General features: G+C 36.5%; 1 protein-coding gene across 4 annotated transcripts in view; it reads right to left on the reverse strand.

The window, feature by feature from the left end:
- Positions 1 to 22,299, reverse strand: part of Lnpk (lunapark, ER junction formation factor) — a 60,581-nt gene that overhangs the window by 2,324 nt on the left and 35,958 nt on the right. For 3 of the 4 annotated variants that reach the window (XM_032903506.1, XM_032903507.1, XM_032903508.1), the window contains 4 exons: positions 14,739 to 14,936; positions 9,488 to 9,593; positions 8,078 to 8,148; positions 7,194 to 7,364 (listed from right to left, as the gene is read on the reverse strand). In XM_032903506.1, the coding sequence (XP_032759397.1) occupies positions 7,194 to 7,364; positions 8,078 to 8,148; positions 9,488 to 9,593; positions 14,739 to 14,936 (546 nt within the window). Of the gene's footprint in view, positions 1 to 5,660; positions 5,744 to 7,193; positions 7,365 to 8,077; positions 8,149 to 9,487; positions 9,594 to 14,738; positions 14,937 to 22,299 lie in introns of all 4 variants that reach the window. The other variant, XM_032903509.1, reaches the window with a different exon arrangement.

The following is a 22,299-nucleotide window of genomic DNA, read 5'->3' on the forward strand; positions in this document are numbered from 1 at the left end:
GCTTCGACAGGGTGAGATGCTCTTAGTGTACTGATCTGTGAGAACTTGACACAAACTTGAGCCACCTGGGAAGAGAGAACCCAACTACCTCCATGAGACTGGCCTGTGTGCCTAGGGCATTTCTTGATTACTGGTTGATGTGTGAGGTCCCAGCTCACTGTGGACAGTACCGCCCTTGGGCAAGTGAACTTGGGTTGTATAAAAAAAGCAAGTTGAGGAAGTGATGGGGAGCCAGTGAGCAGCACTCCTCTGTGGCCTCTACTTCAGTTCCTGCCTCTGACCTCTTGCCTTGAGTTCCTGACCCAACTTCCGTCAATGATGGACTGTGACCTGGGAGTCAGAGTTGTAAGAAGAAATAAACCCTTTCCTCTATGGTTTGGGTGTTTGGTCACAGCAAGAGAAAAACCTAACAAGAACAAAAGTTGAGAAAAAAATGAACATACAATCACCCAGGTTACTGAACAGAAAATCACTTTTCTTACACCTAAGCAAAACTGTAAGCAATGTATAAATGTATACTTTTGTGTGTATGCATATATGCACTAATACATATATCTATGCATGTATGTAGTATGTATGTATATGTAGGTAGCACTCTCCCAATTCTACATACATCTCTATTACTCAAGATGAAGGAAGTGAAGATCCACATTTGCTATCTGTATGCTTATCTCCCCTTATCCCTATCTAAGTGCTCGCCATTTAAACTTAGAGATCAGAATATGCTGCATACTTTGTGTGCTAAGACAAAGAAAAGGGTTTCTCTATAAACAGAAAGTCCTTACCTGAAAATCTACTCCCTTTAAATTCTATTTTTGAATTTTAACTTAAATCACTTAATAATTTAATAATAAATTTACTAATTAAACTTTCTTTAATTCTTTAAATTTTAAAAAATGAGACAGAAGAAGTGAGTGATAAAAGCAGATACTTTGAGTCTCCCATTTTCAAGTCAAAGATTAAACTTAGCTTTAAAGTATTTTTTCATAGTAAATCTAATATTCTTGTGAGCAAAAAAACAATTAAAGCACATGAGCTTAGGAAGGGCAAATTTTCCTCATAATGTTCTTTATGGATTAACTGTGTGTTACTGATACAAACAAAACAAAACAAACCCTGGGGAAGGCCAGCCTGCTTAAGAAAAGATTCTAGTTAAATGCCTTGTAACATAGTCAAAATTTCACAAAGTAAATAGTTTTGCAAAGAAATTATGCATGTTATGCACATACTGTATAGAAGTATTAGAAATCCATGGTTTTAGCACAATAGTTTAATAAACACAAATCTTGTTTTTGACAGAACTTGTAAAATATTTTGTAAGTATTATCTCCTTAAACAGCTATCCTAGTCTCCCCACCTACAGGAGCAGTTACGACTACTCTCTTCTTTTACAGAATAAAAGCCTGAGACTCCACAGTTAGGGGCAGCACATAATGATGTCTTACTGTATGACAATCCAAATAGCTGATCACAAAAAGTAGTGTGGAGCGCTCATAAATCATCCTGTGACACAGAGTATGGGAGCCCTGCCTTGTTATCATACGGAACTTAAATGGCACTGCTGTACTACTTGAAATCGTCACAGAAAGGATGAAAAGTAGTAAGTCACTCAGGTTTAGTTAAATAGGCAGGACAGAGAGGAAGAGAGAAAGGGCAAATAAAACTGAATATAGACAAACCATTTCTGCTATAAAAGCCAACAAGTTCTTCTGCAGGAAACTTACAAACTGCCAAACATTCGTAATACAAGCCTCACAGAACTCAATCACAGAATTTTAAGAGTCATGGTTTTCTGGCCATGAAACAATACTTACTTGGCAAGAACTTTGCAATTTGCTTAGTAAGCCTTCTGAAACCAACCTATTAAGTCATATAAAATGGAAAAAAAAATCCTAATAACAGGACACAACTCACAAACAACCACTAGCTAAATTGTAAGAGAATGACACAACAGCAAAGGGGTCAAGGTTCAAAGTTTATTATATTAAACTTTATTAACTTCAAAACTTTACCAAGTAAAAGACAATTTAAAAATTCTGTTTGTATAAAAAAGCTAATACAAAAAATGGAACCATACTACTAGAAATTTCAAACATCTGTAATACATGAACGAAGAAATAATGTGTATATCAATTATTAGAAAATATGAGTTTCCAGTCAAAATTATATTTTAGAAAATATATAAAAAAGTAAAACTTGGTGAAATGATGACTAGGGCTTGAAAATAACTGATATGTCTATCTATTTATAAGGACTTTCTTCCCTTGGGTTCATCTGTAGGAAAATAATCTTGATAAGAACAACACACACACACACACCCTGACACGTGATAACCGATCAGGTGCATAGTATTAACAGATCTAAAACAATTTCACATCTAAACATTAGAGCATATAATAAGACCGTGTGTTAACCATCTACTATCTCAAAATATTTATTTCTATGGGACTAGTTTGATTAGTCTAACAAAAAAAAAAAAAAATTGGGGGAATTTGTTGTTGTTTGTTTGTTTTAAATATCACTACAATTTAAAATAGTTTAGAAATATAAAAAAAAAGTTTAAAAGATGTTAGTATTTGACCATAAGATACCAAAAAAGACTCAATATAGTAACCTGAATGACCTAATTATATATGCAAGAAAAAATAATTCAAATCAGGTTTAGCTTCAAAACAAACAACAAACAGCATACCATAACGTAATAAAACAAAAACAATACATCGCTCTGTTTCATTCCCCACTCCTATCCACTACCCTCCACTCCAATATTACTGAGAGCAGCATTTTTCCACCTAATAAGAACAATTGGTAATTAACTGTTCAGGCTAAGCCTTAGACAATTTAACTCAAAACTTGTTTCATCTCTAAACATACACATGCAAAAACATATAAGATCCTTATCTTAGCTCTCGATTTTTCTCCTCGCTCTTAAGAGAATTACAATTTTAGTCTTTAAGTTCACAGGTAGCAAAGATGGCATTTTTCATAAGATTTGTCAATATTTTTAAGGAACAAAGGCATAAATTCCACCTCAATTCATAACAATGACTCAGTTAATAATTCCACTAAATGATAACCAGTTTTTAAATCTGCGCGCGCGTGCGTGTGTGTGCATGTGTGTGTGTGTGTGTGTGTGTGTGTGTGTGTACTAAAATTCAAAACACAGAGTACTATTTAGCTATTTATCATTGGTTAACAATTCAATTAAACAAACAGCTTTATTACATGTCAATGAAATGATTCCTAGTGATATTCTGTTATATTATAGAATCAGTGTCTAGCCCAATCGTCATCAGAGAAGCTTCGTCCAGTATCTGATGGGAACAGATACAGAGACCACAGCCAGACATTAGGCAGGGCTTGGGGGAACTCTACAGAAAATGGTGAGGAAGGATTGTAAGAGCCAGAGGGGTCAAGGATTCGAGGAGAACGTGGCCCACGAATCAACTAAGTGGGGCTCACAGAGCTCGCGCAGACCGAAGCGTTCACGAGTCTCTGTGCAAGGCCCTCTGCCCACACTGCCCACACGATGCAGTTGTTTAGCTCGAGGGTCTTGTGGGACTCCTAACAGTGAGAGTGAGGGTGTCTCTGACTTTTTTGCCTGTTCATGAGACCTTTTTCTTCCTGCTGAATTATCTCGGCCAGCCTTGATATGAGGGTATATGCCTAGTCTTACTACAACTTGCTATGCTGTGTTCAATCAATACCACTGGAAGGTCTGCTATTTTCTAAAGGGAATCAGAGGAGGAGCAGTGGGTCTGGGGAAAAGGGAGGTGCTGAGAGACTGGGAGGCTGTGATCGTGATGTATTATATGAGAGAAGAATAAATTTTAAAAAGTTTCATTGCAAAGCAATAAATGACCTAAAACTAAACCATTATTCGAAAATGTTTAAAAAATGAGTCAAAAGATAAAATTATATCTATCTAAAACAAACTACAACAATATACTATTCAGAGAATTCAACATAAATAAAGATTGAAGCTTTGGTGAGAAGCCTGATACATACACAGGAGCCAATGACATTTTCATTATCAAATAGTATAGTTTCCTAGAGCATAAGAGAAATAATGAAAACAGAATTCTTATTCATCCAAAATAACCTAATAGTAACAGTACTCTGCATATAAGAAAAAGTAGGTATCAGATTTCCAGAAAAATTTTATATTATATAAAGCTTATTTAACAATTTTTGCCAATATTGAATAGAAGCCATGAATTTTCATATTATCCTGTGAATGCAAGCTATTTTTAACTAAAGCAATTACATGAGCTCTAAACAAACACAATTAACTGAGAAATGGAAACAATTTTCAAACATGGTAGCAAATGACAAATCACTAAACTTATAACTTAAGAATGCAGACCTCATCGCTCTGATTACCTCTATGAATAGAATGCTATTCGTTTGAATAGCACAGTACTTTGGAAAGCATTTTCTTTATCATCATTATTAACAGTGCTGGGGTGATGCATGCCTGTAAAAGCCAGAGGCCAACACTGGGGAGCAAGTTCCTCCTTCCCGCCTTTCTGTGGACTCAAGGGATTCAAACTCAGGTTATCAAACCTTCGTGGCAAGTCCTGTTACTCACTGAGTCATCTTGCTAAGCCCAGTTTTGAGTGGGGGAAAAAACCAATCAACCACTTTAATATCAGTTAGCAGAGTTAATTTTTACGCATTTATATATTATGTATTATTCACTATCACTCAATCATAAAAGGAGATAAAGATTTTAAAAGCAGGTCCTTTTGGCATGCCATACCTAGTACAGATTTAGAAATAAAGCAATTAATGCCCCTCATTTCTTGTGTTTTTGTTACATTATCAAAGTATCTGTATGTACAATTCTAGAATGAAAAAAAATTCAAGGATTAACAGTAATTTCTTCTAAGTCGCTGATGAAAACTTGTCAAGATTCTGTATGCTGTTCTAAAACGTGATTCCGAAATTTTAAAAACCTTATCCTATATGCAAATTCTACTATCAGAATCCAGACCAAACTTCAGTGCACAGACATGTAGGACAGAGTGGGAGGAGGAATCCTCAGCTCTAGCTCACCTATATAAATGTTTGCTGACATTTGTTGAAATAAAAACTTCAGAAGGAAGTTACCTTTGCAGAGTACCTGTAAATCCAATGATATCATCTGTACAGTTTCTGCTATTAAGAAGCTATTTCAATGTTTAAAGATACAAAACGAAAACAAAATTTTCTGACCAGTTCTCAATTTTCTACAATGCTGATGAATTTAGAAATCAGAATTTTAATCTCCCAGCTACATTGGCTATTCGCACAAAATAGATGACTGAAAACACAGTCTTAATAGCTCAATTTAACTAACTACATGGTGTACTACCAGTGTTTAAAATAAATGCAGCTTCCTTTGTCCACCAGAAATACTTGGCGTTGTTTACAATAGGATCCAGCTTTAGACTGATATTGTGTCGTAGTGTAACAATAGGAGTCTTGGCAGAAAGTTTCTGTCTTCTGAAGAACCAAACAGAAAAAAGATGGCTAGCCACTCTGATGAATCCAAAAGAAGTGTGAAAAAATTACTACTTTAAAAACATCCTTAATGAAACAGAATTTCTGCTTCAGCTTTTAGTATTACGGAGTCATCAGACCCTGCTTCAAGTTTGGTCTTCACCTATTAACATTACCTTACTGGGGTTCACTTTGAGCCAGTTAGACTTCATTCCGGAGATTTCAGATAGAAAATGAGACATCTGAGGTATTGTTCCTCCTAGATTAGATGAGAAGGAAAGGTATAGCTGTATGTTGTTTGCTAACTATCCATCTTGACCTTAGTAGAAGAAATAAAAAATAGGACGCATTATCAAGATTTATATTTTGTTGGCTTTTTTTCCTCTTTGAAAAAAAAAAATCAAACCAAAAATACTATTGGTTTTCAAGCATTAACTTTGGCTTTCATAAGCAAGGTTACTCGTGGAACAGACTTCAGTTTTTCCTCTAGGCATCTTCAGTATAAAATCCTTTATTCTCAGTTCCAAGAGGCCGCAATGCCAAGGCAGATGGTTTGCATGTGTCAGCATGCAGCTCAGAGCGTGACTTAAGCAAAAAAGAAAAAGGTTGACACTGTGCTTGGAGTTGACGCTGCAGACTTCCAGATGAAGACGCATTCACTCAGCGGTGGAGGTACACAGGCTCAGTCACAGCTGTCTGTGCTCGCGCTCACACTGATACTTGTTAGTAAGCCAAAGCCAAGCCCCAATTCCACACCTACTTTGGGGTCATTCTTCAAAGTTAAAAGAAAAACTTGAATCTCATACTAACCTTGTGATATCTAAAATATTCATTGTTTCACATAATCCAGCTAAAGCAATTTAAATTCTTTTATGAAAATAAATCAAACATGTGTAAATGATAAACATATGTAAATGCTATTAAATTTGTGAATTTCCAGTATGTTTTTATATAATAGGCACAGCACCAAAATATTAGTCTATTTCATAATTTTAGCCATCTTCACAATTTAGAACTGAGTAACAAAAAAATTGAGTGATACTAGTAATAAGATACAGTTGGCAGTTTTCTACTTCACCTTGTCCATTTTTTCATGAAACTTCTTTAAGAATTTTTAAGATAGAGTTGCAAAATGAATTCTAAAATACAAGTTCTGATCATCTTATGTCTGTACCACAAAGTGACTCCTTTATCACAGGCAACGTTAAAGCTCATGGGCCTCTAATAATAAACTGTCCAAATGAAACCCAGTATCACTAACCCAGTTGTCCACAACATGCAAAGATGACTTTCCAACTCCTAACTTTGCTGATTTCTGGCCACTTCTCCCAGTTTGAGTGGTAGACACACATGTACGCTACGCACACATATTCTAAATATCTTGTCCTTACAGCAGCTGTTTCAAAATGCTTGAGTTAGGTACATCCAAACGACCCCAGAAAAGCATCACTAGCTACTCTCTCACGCTTCACAAGGGCTCATTCCAATGGCGATGCTTAACCATCTGGTCTACGCACAGCTGATCCAAACGGGGTCTGCATTTGGAAACTGACGCATCATAGCAGTCACAAAGGAAGCCATCAGAGCATCAGCGGACATGTGCATGCTTAAGACTCTCATAAATTAATCCACTGTCATCTTTAATAAATACTGTGCTTAGATTATTAGGCTACACACATTACCAAAACAAACAGCTAACATATTTATACCTTCAGTGAGCTGGTTTTCTGGTGAGGGCACACTTTCTAGTAACATGGGACCAGTTGAACTTGAGCCTTCTACTGCCTGCCTCTTCTCAAAACTAAACTCTGGAAGCCGTGGGGCTTGAGGTCTCGTTTTTCTTGCAGGATTCAAGAAAAAACAGTAGGCACATCGAAAAGCTGCATAGGAAATTTTTTAAAAGAAAAGAAAAATCAATCAACCAAATTTCAAAAATTTATCAGACAACTCACAAGATTACGTTTATAAATAGCCAGACTCAAGTAATAAATTTATAACATGAATTTTTTACCTCATTATATAATAGGTGTTCAAATCAACATAAATTTTAAAGTATATTGCATAATGACTATGAGAATGTAAGTATTAATTTTAAAGTAGAAAAGGTATAAAAAGTTAAATAGTGGTATAATAACAAAATTATATAAATAATAATTATTTAAGTACTTGAACTTGTATTTCTAGTCAATAAAATAATTATATATTTTGAAATCCAAAATTGTGTCCAAGATGTCATGTGTCAAATTTCTGAAGCTTAATTTATCATGTGAGCATTTACTAGCAACTGCATGTGAAAATAATTGATGACCTTAACTGTCTTAACCTAACCTTAACGCTTAGATCTCACCCCCAATAATTAATTCAGACTCCTGGAGATAGAAGAACATCTGAGAATAGCTGGCCTAGAGGCTGGGCAGTACAAGAGAGAGCCTGCGCTGTTCTCTGCTTTGTTTTTAGTATTAAATAAGAAGTCAGTGTAGTTGGTCCATATGTATAGGCAGCACCTAAAATAAAGTGGCATTACATGGGCTTGTTCAAGAATGATAGAGTTCAGAGCAAAATGTTTACACCTAACTATCCACAAAGTCCTTACCAATATATTCAAATTCTTCCTTCAAAGCCATACCATTGTGAGAAAAACACTGCTGACATATGAGGGCGTACCTGTATCACAAGGGAAAATAACACTCCAGTTACAAATACAGATAAAAGCTTACAGGAGAGGCCGCTCAGCTGAGCCTTAATAGATGAATGTTACCAAATCATTAGCAATCAGTGTGGAAGGCAGTTTAAGAGTTGGGAGAATAGCTCAGTGATAGGGTGCTTGCTTAGCATGTGCAAGATTCTGAGTTCTTTCACCAGCACCTAATTAATTAAATACTTAAAAAATAAACACAGAGCATAAAGCATTTAAAAGTATACACACACATAGATATGTATTATGTATGCATGTATACATATAGACATCTGTATATACATCCAATTATACATGATATTAAAAATAAACTACGGAATAGCTGAATATGCCCTAAGTTCACAGAAACAAGTTTAGTAGCCGAGGGCTTGAGTGATGGATGGCTCAGCAGTTAAGACCGCAGCACATGCTGCTCTTCAGAGGACTTGAGTGTGATTACGGCACCCACACCAAGCACCTCACAGCCACCTGTAACTACAGCTCCACTGGACTCATGCCTCTGGCTTCTGTACGCACCTATATTCATATACTACAATATAAAATATTTTTTAAAAAAATTTTTTTCAAGTTCACCAACAGTTTTTTCAATGTTTTATTCCTGGGGATAATGGCTTCTAAATTTGTGATTAGATAAGACTGGAACTGATGGGGCCTTCTTAGAGATTTATAACAAATGTTATAAAAAATTAAAAATGGGGAAAAAAACAAGCCCTAAAGAATCTTGAAAAAAATACATTTAATTCTACATAATTGGGGCCAATAGTAAATTTTTATATGCTGTGGTTCCTGTGTGTTTCTCGCTTATCAGTAACACTTACATATTGCTCTCACTTTCTGTTCTCTAATCATTATAGAATCATTCATTCTGTTTTCAATAATACACAGCTTATAGAAACATTAAACTATAGTCCCTTTATGAAACTGATACTAGCTAGTAAAGCTGTCGAATGTGTCCTCATGGATTTTTTTGAAAGTCTGCATAACGGCGAATGCCCTGCACACTCATAACTACTGTCCTGGAGTTAGTAAGGACCAAGTAATATAATAACCTGAGAAACATTTGAAAAAAGTAAAAGCTAAATGGTGCAAATTGTTTTCACTACTAGTGCAAGGGTTTCCATCACTACCAACAACAGTGATTCGTATTCATATAAAAACCCACTGCGTATAAATAGTTTGAACAAAATAATTCAATTCTCTAATATAATAGCATAACTAAAAGTACAAACACAAGCCAAACATCACATGCACACATGCAGTAGCCAATGTTTTTTCATGTTTCTTAACTACCAGTGTAGCAAACATTACCTGTTCTGTGGACCATCACCAACTAAATATTCAACAATTCTATCCAGAGCACCTCGTTCTCGAGGGAGAACGGGTCTTGCTAAAGGTGGGCCTGGAGGATGAAGGCCTAGCAAATAAATAAAAACACATGAAATTTGTATGTATAAGATATACAAGATTTAATTCAACTTCCAAAAGCAGTCTAAGTATGTTAGAGCATTTAAAAGATTTTAACAAAGCAACGAAATACTCTTATAAATCTCTGTACAGCATTAAGTATTCATTAACACTACCATACCATAAAAATCTACTACATATGTACTACATTGAAACTATCCACATAATTCATTAGGCTATGAGACCATGTTGGGCTCTAACTAAATTAACTAACTAACTAAATTTTAAAATAGCCTACTCCTGAAAGCCTAGGATACTGATTTGAAGACTTCCACTTTGGACTCAGGTAACAGACCAGGTTTATCTTCTTAAGACTGTGAGAGAAATATATGAAGAATTTAACAACACGTGTGTCAAGCAATACAGGTTAAATTTCACTTACAAACTAAAAGCCAAGACAAGTCCTTGAAGCTGCCCCAGTCTTTTCTTTTGTTGGTTTGTTCTGTTTTTGCTGGGTGTTTTCTCCATTAATTTTACATTGATTTCTTTTACATCCCAATCACTGCCCCCCCCCCCCAGCCTTTTCTTACAATTTGTAAGCAGAGGAGCTAGAGCTGTCTCCAAGAGTTGAGAAGACAGCGCTGGAATTCTGGGGAAATCAATGCAGCTCAAATTCATGACAGTGCCAAAGAAGAGGGTTAACATGAAGGGGAGAAACCCCTCCAGAGGGATTATGAAAACACTGAGCAGGTCACAGACCAGCCCAAGCACCCACGGAAACTATCTGAGAATAGAAAATTTTCCATCAAAAAATTAAAGGAAACTATTCACAAAATGATTGCCTATTTCCAAGAGTTAAAGAAGAAAAGCTTGAAGAAGAGGAAGAGGAGGGAGGAAGAGGAGGGGAAAGAGCACACCTGTTAAATTTGCAATGTCTGGCATTCAAAAGATACTAGCCATGTAAACAAACAAAAATACAAAATATAATAAAAAATAGAAATTGTTTCAGATATGACTGAATTGGCAGGCAAAAGTACTAAAATACTTATTATATTTATATTCACGCTTAAGACTCTAGTGGAAAGGCGAGGTATATTAAGACAGAAAAGAACTAAAATACCAAAACTAAACTTCAAACATGAAGCCTACAATATAGAGTTAAAAAAACCAACTGATGGGATAAACAAGCATTTAGACCTTGAAGACACAGCAATAGAAAACATACAAAATAAAACAAGACTGAAAACTAAGGGGCAGAGATCAAGTAAACAGTTCTCTAAAGAAAAATAATACATAACTAAGAAATACATATTTTTCCAAATTTGAAAGTTTTAAAACTACATATCAAAGAATCTTAACAAATCCCAAAGACAAGACATAGAATTTTGCACCCCACACTCCCAAAATGAGCAAGCTGCTTAGAAGTAGGCCAAAGGGTACATTACAGAGGAGAGGAATAAGAGTGGCAGCAGACTGTCATCAGGCACAAGCCAAAGGGAAACTTATCTTTAACGTTTTGAAAATGAAACCTCTCAGACTAGAATATATATCCAGCATAAATATCTTTTTAAAATGAAGGCAATACAAAATGAGGTCTTTTTCCAGATGTTCAAAACTCAAGAATTTATCATTGGTCAAACTACATTACGAAAAAGTCCTTGAGGCCAAAGAAAGTGACAACGGATTAAAAATATAATGGATGTGGGCTGAACTGGAGCTTGGTGTCTGTTAGCTCTCCTATTAGCATGGGTGGTTCCTGCAGAGGCACTGGATTTGTTTTCAAGGTCCCACACAAAGGCTCACAAGCATCTGTAACTCCAGACTCTCTAATGCCTTCCTTCTGTCCTCCATGGGAGCTAGAGTCACAAACATAGGCAGAGCTTGGGGGTGAACACCTTTGATCCCAGCACTTGGGAGGCAGAAGCATGTTTACTCTAGAACTCAGAGCAAGTTCCAAGCCAGTCAAATTTACATAGTGAGACTGTATAACTGATTAAAGAAAAAATAATAGGGATATTTATTATATGTATAGAAATTAAACGTAAAAATAAAAGCAAAAGGGAAATGAAAAGTAGCAGACTAACTGTAAAAAGTGAAAAATATAAAAGTAATATCCCCAATAATATCTGAACATCCAGTAAACTTTTTTAAAAATATTAAATAAATAGCACAAAGTTCAGGAAAGGAAAAACCTAAGTATATTCTGTCAGACCTTTAAACCTGTATGCTAGACGGCCCTGCATCACTTGAACAACTGTGTACAACCTCAGTACAACCACTGAAACCACATGCCAAGACAGTGTTAGCAACAATGCGGCAGTAAAAAAAGGTTAAATGTAATCATAAAAAAAGTCAATTCAAAGAAAAAGAGAAAATGAGGGACAGGGAAGCACACCCATAGGACTAATGAGTTTACTTCATATGGAACATTTAAACTCACACTCACACACAATCACGGCATCAACTCTGGTGTTCCAGACAGTCCCATGATGAAACAGTTTGTCTGAATAAAAAAGCAACTGTTCACTGCATTATATGCTCTCTGTGACTTTTCAAATAAAAACAGGGAAAATAAATAAATTTAAGTAAAAAATTATAGGAAATATATAAATATGCTAACACTAAGTATAGGAAACCATGGATGACTATAAACCTCACAATGACAAAGGCATCAACTTATCAAAAACAAGGGCCCAGCAAGACAGCTCGGGGGACAGAGGTGCTTACCAGCAAACCTGATGACCTGAACTCAACCTCTGGAACCCACATGGTAGAGAGAACCTAATACCCCAAGTTGTCCTTGAGCCTCCATACACAAGCACACACCCATGCATGCCCACACATAAATGAATAATGTGACACTTTTCACTGAAGGACAACATACCAAACACGTAGGTGCATCCTAACAAAGCTTTACACACATAAAACAAAACTAACAAAACTTTAAGAAAACGACAAATATAAAATTATAGTTGATGGTTTTAACAATTTTTTATCAGTAATTTGATTAAATTAAATCTGTAAAAATTAGGAAAAAAGAGAAGACTTGAACACTACTACTACCCGCCTTACCTAGCGGACTTGTATACCTGCTCTGCCCAGCAGGAATAAATACATGTTTATTCGAGCAGACAGAAAGCAGTTACAAAGACATGACATAATGGGTCTTAAAACAGGTCTCAATACATTTAATCAGTTCCAAACAGCACAGTACATTTTCTGACTACAGAAGAATTAGAATCAGCAACAGAAAACAGCTTAGAACTCAACCAAACATTTAGGACTAAGTTATATCTAAATAACTCAGTACGCAAAGCAAATCAAAACAGAAATTAGAAAATACTTAGCTAAATAAAAAGTAAATGAATAAAAAATATTTTTAAAAACCTATGTACAGCTAACAGAGCACTGAAGCAAACATTCTACCACTGACCTACATTCCCAGTTAAGACTTCAAAGCATTTACATAACCCTAACTTGCTGGAATATTTTACTTTTTTACATATTTAAAGTGAACATGTCCACAAAGCAATGTGGGCACATAAAAGACTTTATTACAATATCTTAAGCTTTCTGCAGCCTGGTAATAACTTGGTTAAATAACCTGGTAACTTTAAAAATAGTGTATCTTAATACTCATGCTGCATGGGCAACAGTAAACAAACATCAAAAGCAATTATTATAGGGATACTGAGCATTTTTACAGTTTGGCAACCCATCAAGTACCTGCTGGTTATTAATTTTCAAGCATATGGGAGCACCATGATAATATAAATTAAATTGATTCTCTTGCAAATAGGTTAAAATAAGAAAATGAATTATTAACCTTCTCTATGATAAATTATTTAACCCCTTCACATCTTTTGGCAATGTGCAATACAAATAGTTCTTCCACAGAAGCTAATTACAAACTTGGGCAAAGCAAGCTTTGTTTATACACACATGAAGTTTAATCTACAAATGCTTGTACAGCACTATGCTACAATGTGTAATCCTTACAACTATGTGTGGTTAAGTTGATTGCGAGTTAAAGACTCTTACCAAAGTTCTTACATTAAACAACCAAAACTTGAATTTATAAGTTATGGGTATCTCAAATTAATTTTAATCCACTTAACTTTCTCAATTTCACACAATATATGACTATTTTTATCATTATACCTAAAAATGAGGCATTATTAAAATCATCTTAAATGCTGTAAAATTTTTATGCATTTCATTTGTAGTCAGTTTTTTAATTTGTAAATCAATAGTTTCCTAGTCTTTTATAATCTCAGTTGGGTTTGTAAAGGAACATAAGCAAGAATCTACCATAAGTAACATTGTTTTTTTATATTTATATAAATCCTTTAATTACCTACCTGATTTAAGTAGTATCTAGTCTCAAATCATAAACTCTAGTTATATAGTAGTAGTCATGAAATATTATAGTACCTGAATTAGAATTAAATACCACAAATATAGCTTATTCTTAGTTAATAATCTGACATTAAATCTGAAATACACATGAAATAATGACACTGCTAAAGCAGAGAGTAAATTTCCACGACCCCTAATCACAGAATAATAAAAACAAAGTATGCTATACCCCTGAATAAAATCTACAGGTCTATACACACCTAACAGAACTTAAAGGGAACCTATCAGAGAATGCCTCAGTTCCATGACTTAGAAGGAAAAGAACCTACTAGCTCCTATTTACAAAAGTAACATCAGGCAACACAGTGCTTGGATATTTTTCCTGAAATATGGTAATTGTCATGTTTTACTGTCTGTATGAGAAATTAGCAAGGAATATAAGTACTTTCTAAAGTGTTCCCCTCTATCCCTACCGTATATAAATCTGGAGCCATTCTAAGAATTGAATATAAAAAGATAATGCTACACTGTAGACTACAGAATGCTACAAAGTTTTATTGCCATTTAAACAAAGAAGCCATAACAGTTAAATGAGCTCAAGAAATAGGTTTTGGTATCACAAGGTGCCAGCTGTAAAGAGTTATAGCTAATTGAATATGGAACTCCTGCTTAATCAGATAACTGCTCTGCTATTTCCAAATGAAATGCCATTTCCATACTGTCTGAAAATGGCCCACTTTATTGGTAACCAGAGAAAACAATATAAACTGTAAATAACATTAAGTGCTCTGTTTACCCATTCCAGGAACTGAAGTAGCAGGGGATCCAAGGCGCCTGGGTAAGGCTGGAGCAACAGTCCTTTCTGGCGGTCCCCCAGGAGCTGAAGCGTCCTTTGATGGCCCAGGAGATACTGGAACTTGTGGAGGAGGACCCTGATTAGAGTTTGCTGGTGCTGGGGAAAGGTTTCTTTGAGCTGCAGTTCGCTGACGAATCTCTGAGAATAATAAACATATTTTAGACTTAATGTCCAATATACCCTATTAGCCACAACCATAAATGATTCTGGCTAAAATTCTGTGGCACTAAGAGACACTGCATCTGACCACTTATAATGTTAACTCTACGTAACACCAAAGGTAGGGGACTCTTTCTTTATGAACACATAATTCAACTGTACATTTACACAGCAAAATTTGATTTGCCTATCTACTGACATTTTAAAAATAAATTCGATAAAATCACCACTCGATTATTTGTCACATTTTTTTTATAATAAGCCCTCCTCTGATTAAAAAAAAAAAAGGAAAAAACATCAAAATTAGTGAAATTTCAAACAGTTGATTTGCTTCAAAAACTAAAAATAGTACTTTCAATAAGGGACTATATGACATATATTCTGGAATAATAAAATATTCCAAGTAGTCATAAAAATGCCATTAAAAAATTTACTTTACTATTTTGCTACCTATTTCTTCATACTGTGGTTATCTTTTTGCCATATTTATTTGTACTAACACATGTAGAGAAGGAAAACTTCCATTTTGAATATATAGTGCTTTGTCATACTGGAAACTTAGCTTTCAGCTCTAAAAATTACAAAATGCTCTGTAGTAGACTAGTCAAATGTGTTACATTTAAGTTGCTTCCTGGTTTTGTAGTTTTCTTGGATAACAGACTGCTGCACCCTGCCCCCCATATTGTCTATAGCTGCTTTCAAACAGTTACAAAGTTGCAAAAAGGACCATATGGCTCTCAGAGCCATTTACTAACTAGCTACACTGAATATTTCCTGATTCCTACTAGATGACATAAATGAAATTCTAACAGTCCCTTTTACATGTTAGTGGTAAATATCATATAAAGAAACCCTTTATAACTTTAATTCTGCATATCATATTAAACTGTCACGAGCCTAAATCACTTGGTTGAAACTACAGAAATTATATGGTTATTGGCCTAAACAGTAAAAGTGCATGAAACACTTTGGATGTGGATTCTACCTGACAGTTTTTTAAATTTTTCTTTGTTTAGACAGGGTTCATATATCACAGTCTGGCCTCAAGCTCCCTACGTAACTGAGAATGACCTGGAACTTCTGATCACTCAGAGGCACGCGGCATCAGGGCTAGCACTTCACACAGACTAGCAAATGCTCTACCAGCTGAGCTTAGCCTTAGAGTAAAGTCTTGCCAGAAGGAAGACTTACTATTTCATTAATAATCAGGCAACAAAATTCACCACCAAGTGGTAACATTTGCATATTTATTCTAGTTTTAAATTCAAATTTTAAACCAATAGAATCAAACTACTATATTAGAATAAACAAAAGAAAATTTAAACGTAATTATAAAACATTTTATGACAAGAAGATTATATTTGAACTTTTATCTCTATTTTTTATTTCATATGCATGCTACCTTTACTAAATCAATGACATCTCTTAATTTCACTTCCTCATTATGTAGCCTAGGTTACATGGGAGACCCAGGATAAAAAGGAAGATCAAAGGCTGAGGCTATAGTTAAGTAGTGAAACATCTGCCAAGAACGTGCAAAGCCCTGAATTCAATCCCTAACAACAGAAAAACGAAAACTAAAAACTAACGTAAGCAGCCTTAAGCAATCTAGTTTCCACAGTGACTACTGGAATGGAAAGATGGCTTAGCAGTTCACAGATTTGCTGCCCTTGCAGAGTTCAGTTCCTAGCACCCATATGGTAGCTTGCAACTGTCTGTAACCCCAACTCCACAGGCACCAGGAAGGCATGTAGCACACTTGCACAAATAAAATGTGTGTATACATATGAACATACATATGAACATACATACATACATACATACATACATAGGATAAAAATAATTTTAAATTAGTTATTTTATATTTAAGTTTTGCCTCTATGAATGTAGGTCCACTATGTGCAGCACGCCTGGTATCCTCATCAGATCCCCTGGAACTAGAGCTCCAAATGGTTGTGAGCCACCATGTAGGTGCTGGAAACAGAGCCTAGGTCCCCTGTGAGAACGAGCTTCTCACTACTAAGCCATCTCTTCAGACCTTAAACATTCCTTTAAAGTACAGATATTAGGGAGATTGGAGAGATGGTGGTTTTGCCATAGGACCTGGGTTTGAGTTCCAGCACCCATGCTCACTCACATGCTCTGTAACTCCAGTTCCAGGGAATGCTCTCTTCTGACCTCCTTCACAGATAAACATGCAGGTGAAATTAAATAAAATTAAATAAAATAATAAAATACAAATATTAATATACATATTAAATATTTCACAAGTTATTTCTTAGTTTCTTTAGTGAAAATCTAACTGCAAAAAATAAAATCTGCATCTGTAGCATTCTGTTAATAATTCTTGAGATGGGGGTTGGGGATTTAGCTCAGTGGTAGAGCGCTTGCCTATCAAGCGCAAGGCCCTGGGTTCGGGCCCCAGCTCCGAAAAAAAAAAAAAAAGAAAGAAAGAAAAAATTAATTCTTGAGATGAATATTCTATAATGAAAATAATTGTAACTTTATTTTTTGAAACCTACCTAGGAATTTTCAATAGTGACTTGAATATCAACTCCCAGCTTATGGAAGCTATGGCCTATTCACAGAATTATCTCCTTAGCAGTAAGAGATGAGACTGTGAGCAGACAGTTGCTTGCAGATTCTCATGGAAAGGGTAGCATGGCTAAAGCACTACACTACCAGGCACTGTTTATAACGCCTCTCAAGAATCTGGGTAGATAATCTGGGTGATCTACTGATGACACATCCTGCCCTCTACTTTCCAAATTTAATCACCATCAAACTACATCAATCCACCCTTGAGTCTCAGTCTCAGTCAGAGTCAGTCAGTCTCCCCCCCCCCACCTCTCTCTCTCTCTGTCCCAGTGGTTCTCATCTACCTAATGTGTGACTAACACATTTCCTCATGCTGTGGTAAACCCCAACCATAAAATTATTTTTATTTTGTTACTTTATAACCGTAATCTTGCTACTTTGATGAACTGTAATGTCAATATCTTATAAGAAATGTATCTAACCTGTGACTCCTGTAAAAGGCTCATTTGACCCCCATATGTTGAGAACCACTGCTCTCTTCTCCATCCTCACATTGCTGAAACTGTTTAGTGCATGCCCTCCTCTCACATTTATACTGGATGATTTATAATCCAAAGTCTCAGCTTTGTTCTCTGTTCCACCCACTCTCCAAGCTTAAAGCCATTTTCTTGAGTTAGATCTCATCTTACAGCCATCACAATGGCTAAGAGCAGCAAAACAAATTACAACTCAAGCAAGCAAGGATATGAAGTAGGAGGAACACTTGTCCACTCCTGGTGAGACTGCAAACTTTACAACCACTATAAAAACTCAGTGTGGCGAAGTTCCTCAGGAAGATGGGAACCGATCTACCTTAAGATCCAGCTATACCACTTTTGGCATACACAAAATACTCATCCTTCCAGAGACACTTGTTCAACCATGCTCACTGGTCCTTTGTTCATAATAGCCAGAGACTGGGAACAACCTAGATGTCCCTCAACAGATGAATAGAGAAAATGTGGTACATTTATAATGTGGAATATTACTCAGCTGTTTTAAAGAATGAAATGATGAAATTCCCAGGTAAATGGGTAGAACTAGAAAAAAATTCTCCTGAGGTAACCCAAGAAAGACAAAACTGTTGAGTCAATGATAACCAAGCTATAATCTGCAGAACCACAGAGGTTAGGTATAGAGTAAGGGACAAAGGGGACAGATTTCTCCTAGGAAAAGGAAATAGAATAGTTATAGATGGATGGGAGACCTGGAACAGGAGGATCAAGTGTGGATGGGGGAGAAAAAGAAGGATGAACAAGGGAGGGAATATGAGGAGAGAAGCTAAAATTAAGGGCCATTATGAAGGTAATCTAAAGGAATTGACAAATAATGGAGGGAAAAAGCCCCAACTGAAAGCTTCTTGGCCAATTGGGTCCTATGGGAACCCCCAAAACCACAGGGTGCTGCCAACACTGTAAATTGTTCCTTACACACTCGTGGCAAGGCCCTGCTGCTGAAGACAGTACCTACATGACTCACTGTGTGTGGAAAGTCCAAGGCGGTGCCTACACAGGGCCTTCACCCCTACAGACTATCACCTTTGGTACAGGAAGGAACTATACATGCTACCAAGTGAGAAATGTAAGAACCAACCCAGCTTACAAACCCTTTGATTTACAATGGTCTCCTGCCTGCGAGATGGTAGTATGATGGTGGGGCAAAGCTTAAGGGAATAACCAATCAAAATCTGATTTGACTCAAGGACCACTCCACAAGATGAAGCCCATATCCTACACTGTGTGGTAACCAAGAATCTAAGACTAGATAGCTCACGGACCTAGAGAGAAACCAAATACTACTGGTCTACTAAAAGAACATAGCAATAAAATGACTTCAATTGATATTCTGCTATACCTAGTGCCTTGATCAGCCATCATCAGAGAAGCTTCCTTCTATAGAAAATGGGAACAAATACAGAAACCAACAGCCAGACAATATTCAGAAACCGAGAGACTTAAAACATTCAGCCCTAACCTGGCTCCTTCTATCAAATCCCTCCCCGTTAGGGATCAGGGAACCCCCATGGAGGAGGAGGAGGAGGATACAGAGGCAGAGGGTATAGAGGACACCAAGCAGCAAGGCCTTCCAAATCAGCAAGAGTGATGTGCATACGAACTCAGGGAGAAGCAGCATATCTGCAGTCCTTCAAGGCACCAAGTTTTGACCTTCTATCACTGTCCATGGAATGATCCCTTTACTGAAGAATATGCTCTCAAACCTGTTCTCAAAGAAAAGTACTGTGCTTTGCTTCTACCTTCTACGGTGGGCCTAAGTATACCAACTATTTCCATGAGCATACCATATCCCTCCAATGAAGAGCACGTAAGTAGGAGCTGCAACCTTATCCCCTCAAGATATGATGAGGTAACTGCAAAGAGCATAAGCCTAATAAAGACCTGCGAAGATGATCCACTTCCTCCTACATTTCCATTAAAATTCCAACTCCCCATTACTCAACCCACACAGCATGATAAACAGAATACCCACAACATCGACAACAGCATTCCCAAACCATTTAAAACTGAAACTAAAATTACAAATCAGCTCAACTTTTCTTTGCTCACTACACTGAAAATCTCAGACTAACTAGAAGGCTCTCACCTCACTGGCCCTTGTTCTGGCACTTCAAATTAAGCGTGTGTCTTGTATGTTATTTCTTTATCTTAACATTTATTTTTTTTCCTCATGTTGATGTCTTATTTCTAGTCTGATTTGTTTTTTAAGTCAACTCTGTACAACTTACACCTTGTAATTGATCAATATCCCATTTGATAATTTTTAGGAAACTTTAAACAAAATTTGGAAATTCTAAAAAAAAAGAAGTTCCCATTTACTTTTATCAATTGACATACTAAAGGTAATTTAATCTCTAAGACTAAGACTATATGATTAGCACTAGGAAAGAGATTCTGGATTGCACACAGTGGAAGCAAAAACAAGATAAACTACTACACATAATGTCATAAACAGAGCTAATAGAGTGCAGTACAGAGTCTCAGACAACTGGGGTAAGCGAAGTGATGCACTGTAGACAGGACTCTTGCTACTGCAGGTGCTTGAGACGAATACTGAAAACACATGGAGAAAGAACTCTCTGCTATCTATATTAAATATATGTGGCAGTTTTAAAATAAAGACTTATAAATATAAAAAATAGGTAAACAAATCCCTAAATCTGCCTCCCCAAAAATGGGGTGGAGGTTATCTATATGCTTTTCTCTTGAATCTGCATTCTGTGACTGTTTGCCCAAGAGAGTACAAGTATGCAAATTCCAACAACTACTTGTCCCTGGGACTCTTGGCTTGAGATCCGAGCCATTACAGGAGGACATTTACATCTATGTGGACAAGAACCAACAGACAGCACCAATGTACCAGCCATGCAAGTAAACCATCTAGCCCCAACCAAATAGCCACAACTCAGGGTGGAGACCAACCTCAGTCTACTCGACAAAACCAAGGGCAAACTCAAAGTCTGTCTGAGTAAAATACATAAATGTTAAAACTAAGTTTTAGGACCAGTCATTTATTATTGATAGTTATAATGGTACAAAATTAGCAATTAAGAACTATCTTTTTATTTTATTTCTTGGATATTTTGTGTATTTACATTTCAAATGTTATCCCCTGCCCCCCCTCTCCTAAACCTACTTCCCCCTTTCCCTGCTTCTATGAGGATGCTCCCACTCCCACCCATCCTCTCCAACCTCAACACCCTGGCATTATGCTGCATTAAGGAATCAAGTCTTCAAAGGACCAGGGGCTTTTCCTCCTATTGATATTGGACAATGCCATCCTCTGCTACATAGGTGGCTGGAGCCATGGGTCCCTCCATGGCAACTCTTTGGTTAATGATTTAGTCCCTGGGAGCTCTGGTGGGTCTGGGTGGTTGATATTATTCTTCCTATGGGTTGCATACCCCTCCAACTCCTTCAGTCTTTTCTTGAACTCCTCCATTGGGGTCCCCTTATTCAGTCTAATGGTTAGCTGCAAGCATCCTCATCTGTATCAGTAGGGCTCTAGCAGAGCCTCTTAGGAGACACCCATATCTGACTCTTGTCAGCAAGCACTTCTTGGCATTAGCAATAGTGACTGCATTTGGTGGCTGCATATGGGATGGAACCCTAGGTAGGGCAGTCTCTAGACAACCTTTCCTTCCATCCCTGTTTCACTTTGTCCCTGTATTTCCTCCCGTGAGTATTTTGCTCTCTCTTCTAAGATGGAATGAAGCATTCACATTTTGGTCTTCCTTCTTCTTGAGCTTCATATGATCTGTGAATTTTTTTAGGTATTCCAAGCTTTTGGGCTAATAGGCACTTATCAGTGAGTGCATATCATGTGTGTTCTTTTGTGACTGGGTTATCACACTCAGAATATTTTCTAGTTCCATCCATTCACCTATGAATTTCATGAAGTCACTGTTTTTAATAGCTGAGTAATAATATTCCATTATGTAAATGTATCACATTTTCTGTATCCATTCCTCTGTTGAAGGACATCTGGGTTCTTTCCAGATTCTGGCTATTATAAATAAGGCTGCTATGAACAGAGTGGAGCATGTGTCCTTATTATATGTTGGAGCATCTTTTCAATATATGCCCAAGAGTGGAATAGCTGGGTCCTCAGATAGTACTATGTCAAATTTTCTGAACTGCCAGATTGATTTCCAGAGTGATTGTTCCAGCTTGCAATCTCACCAACAATGGAGGAGTGTTCCTCTTTCTCCACATCCTTGCCAGCATCTACTGTCACCTGAGTTTTTGAT

This window comes from Rattus rattus, chromosome 5 (assembly GCF_011064425.1).
Source record: "Rattus rattus isolate New Zealand chromosome 5, Rrattus_CSIRO_v1, whole genome shotgun sequence".
Classification (NCBI taxonomy): Eukaryota; Metazoa; Chordata; class Mammalia; order Rodentia; family Muridae; genus Rattus; species Rattus rattus.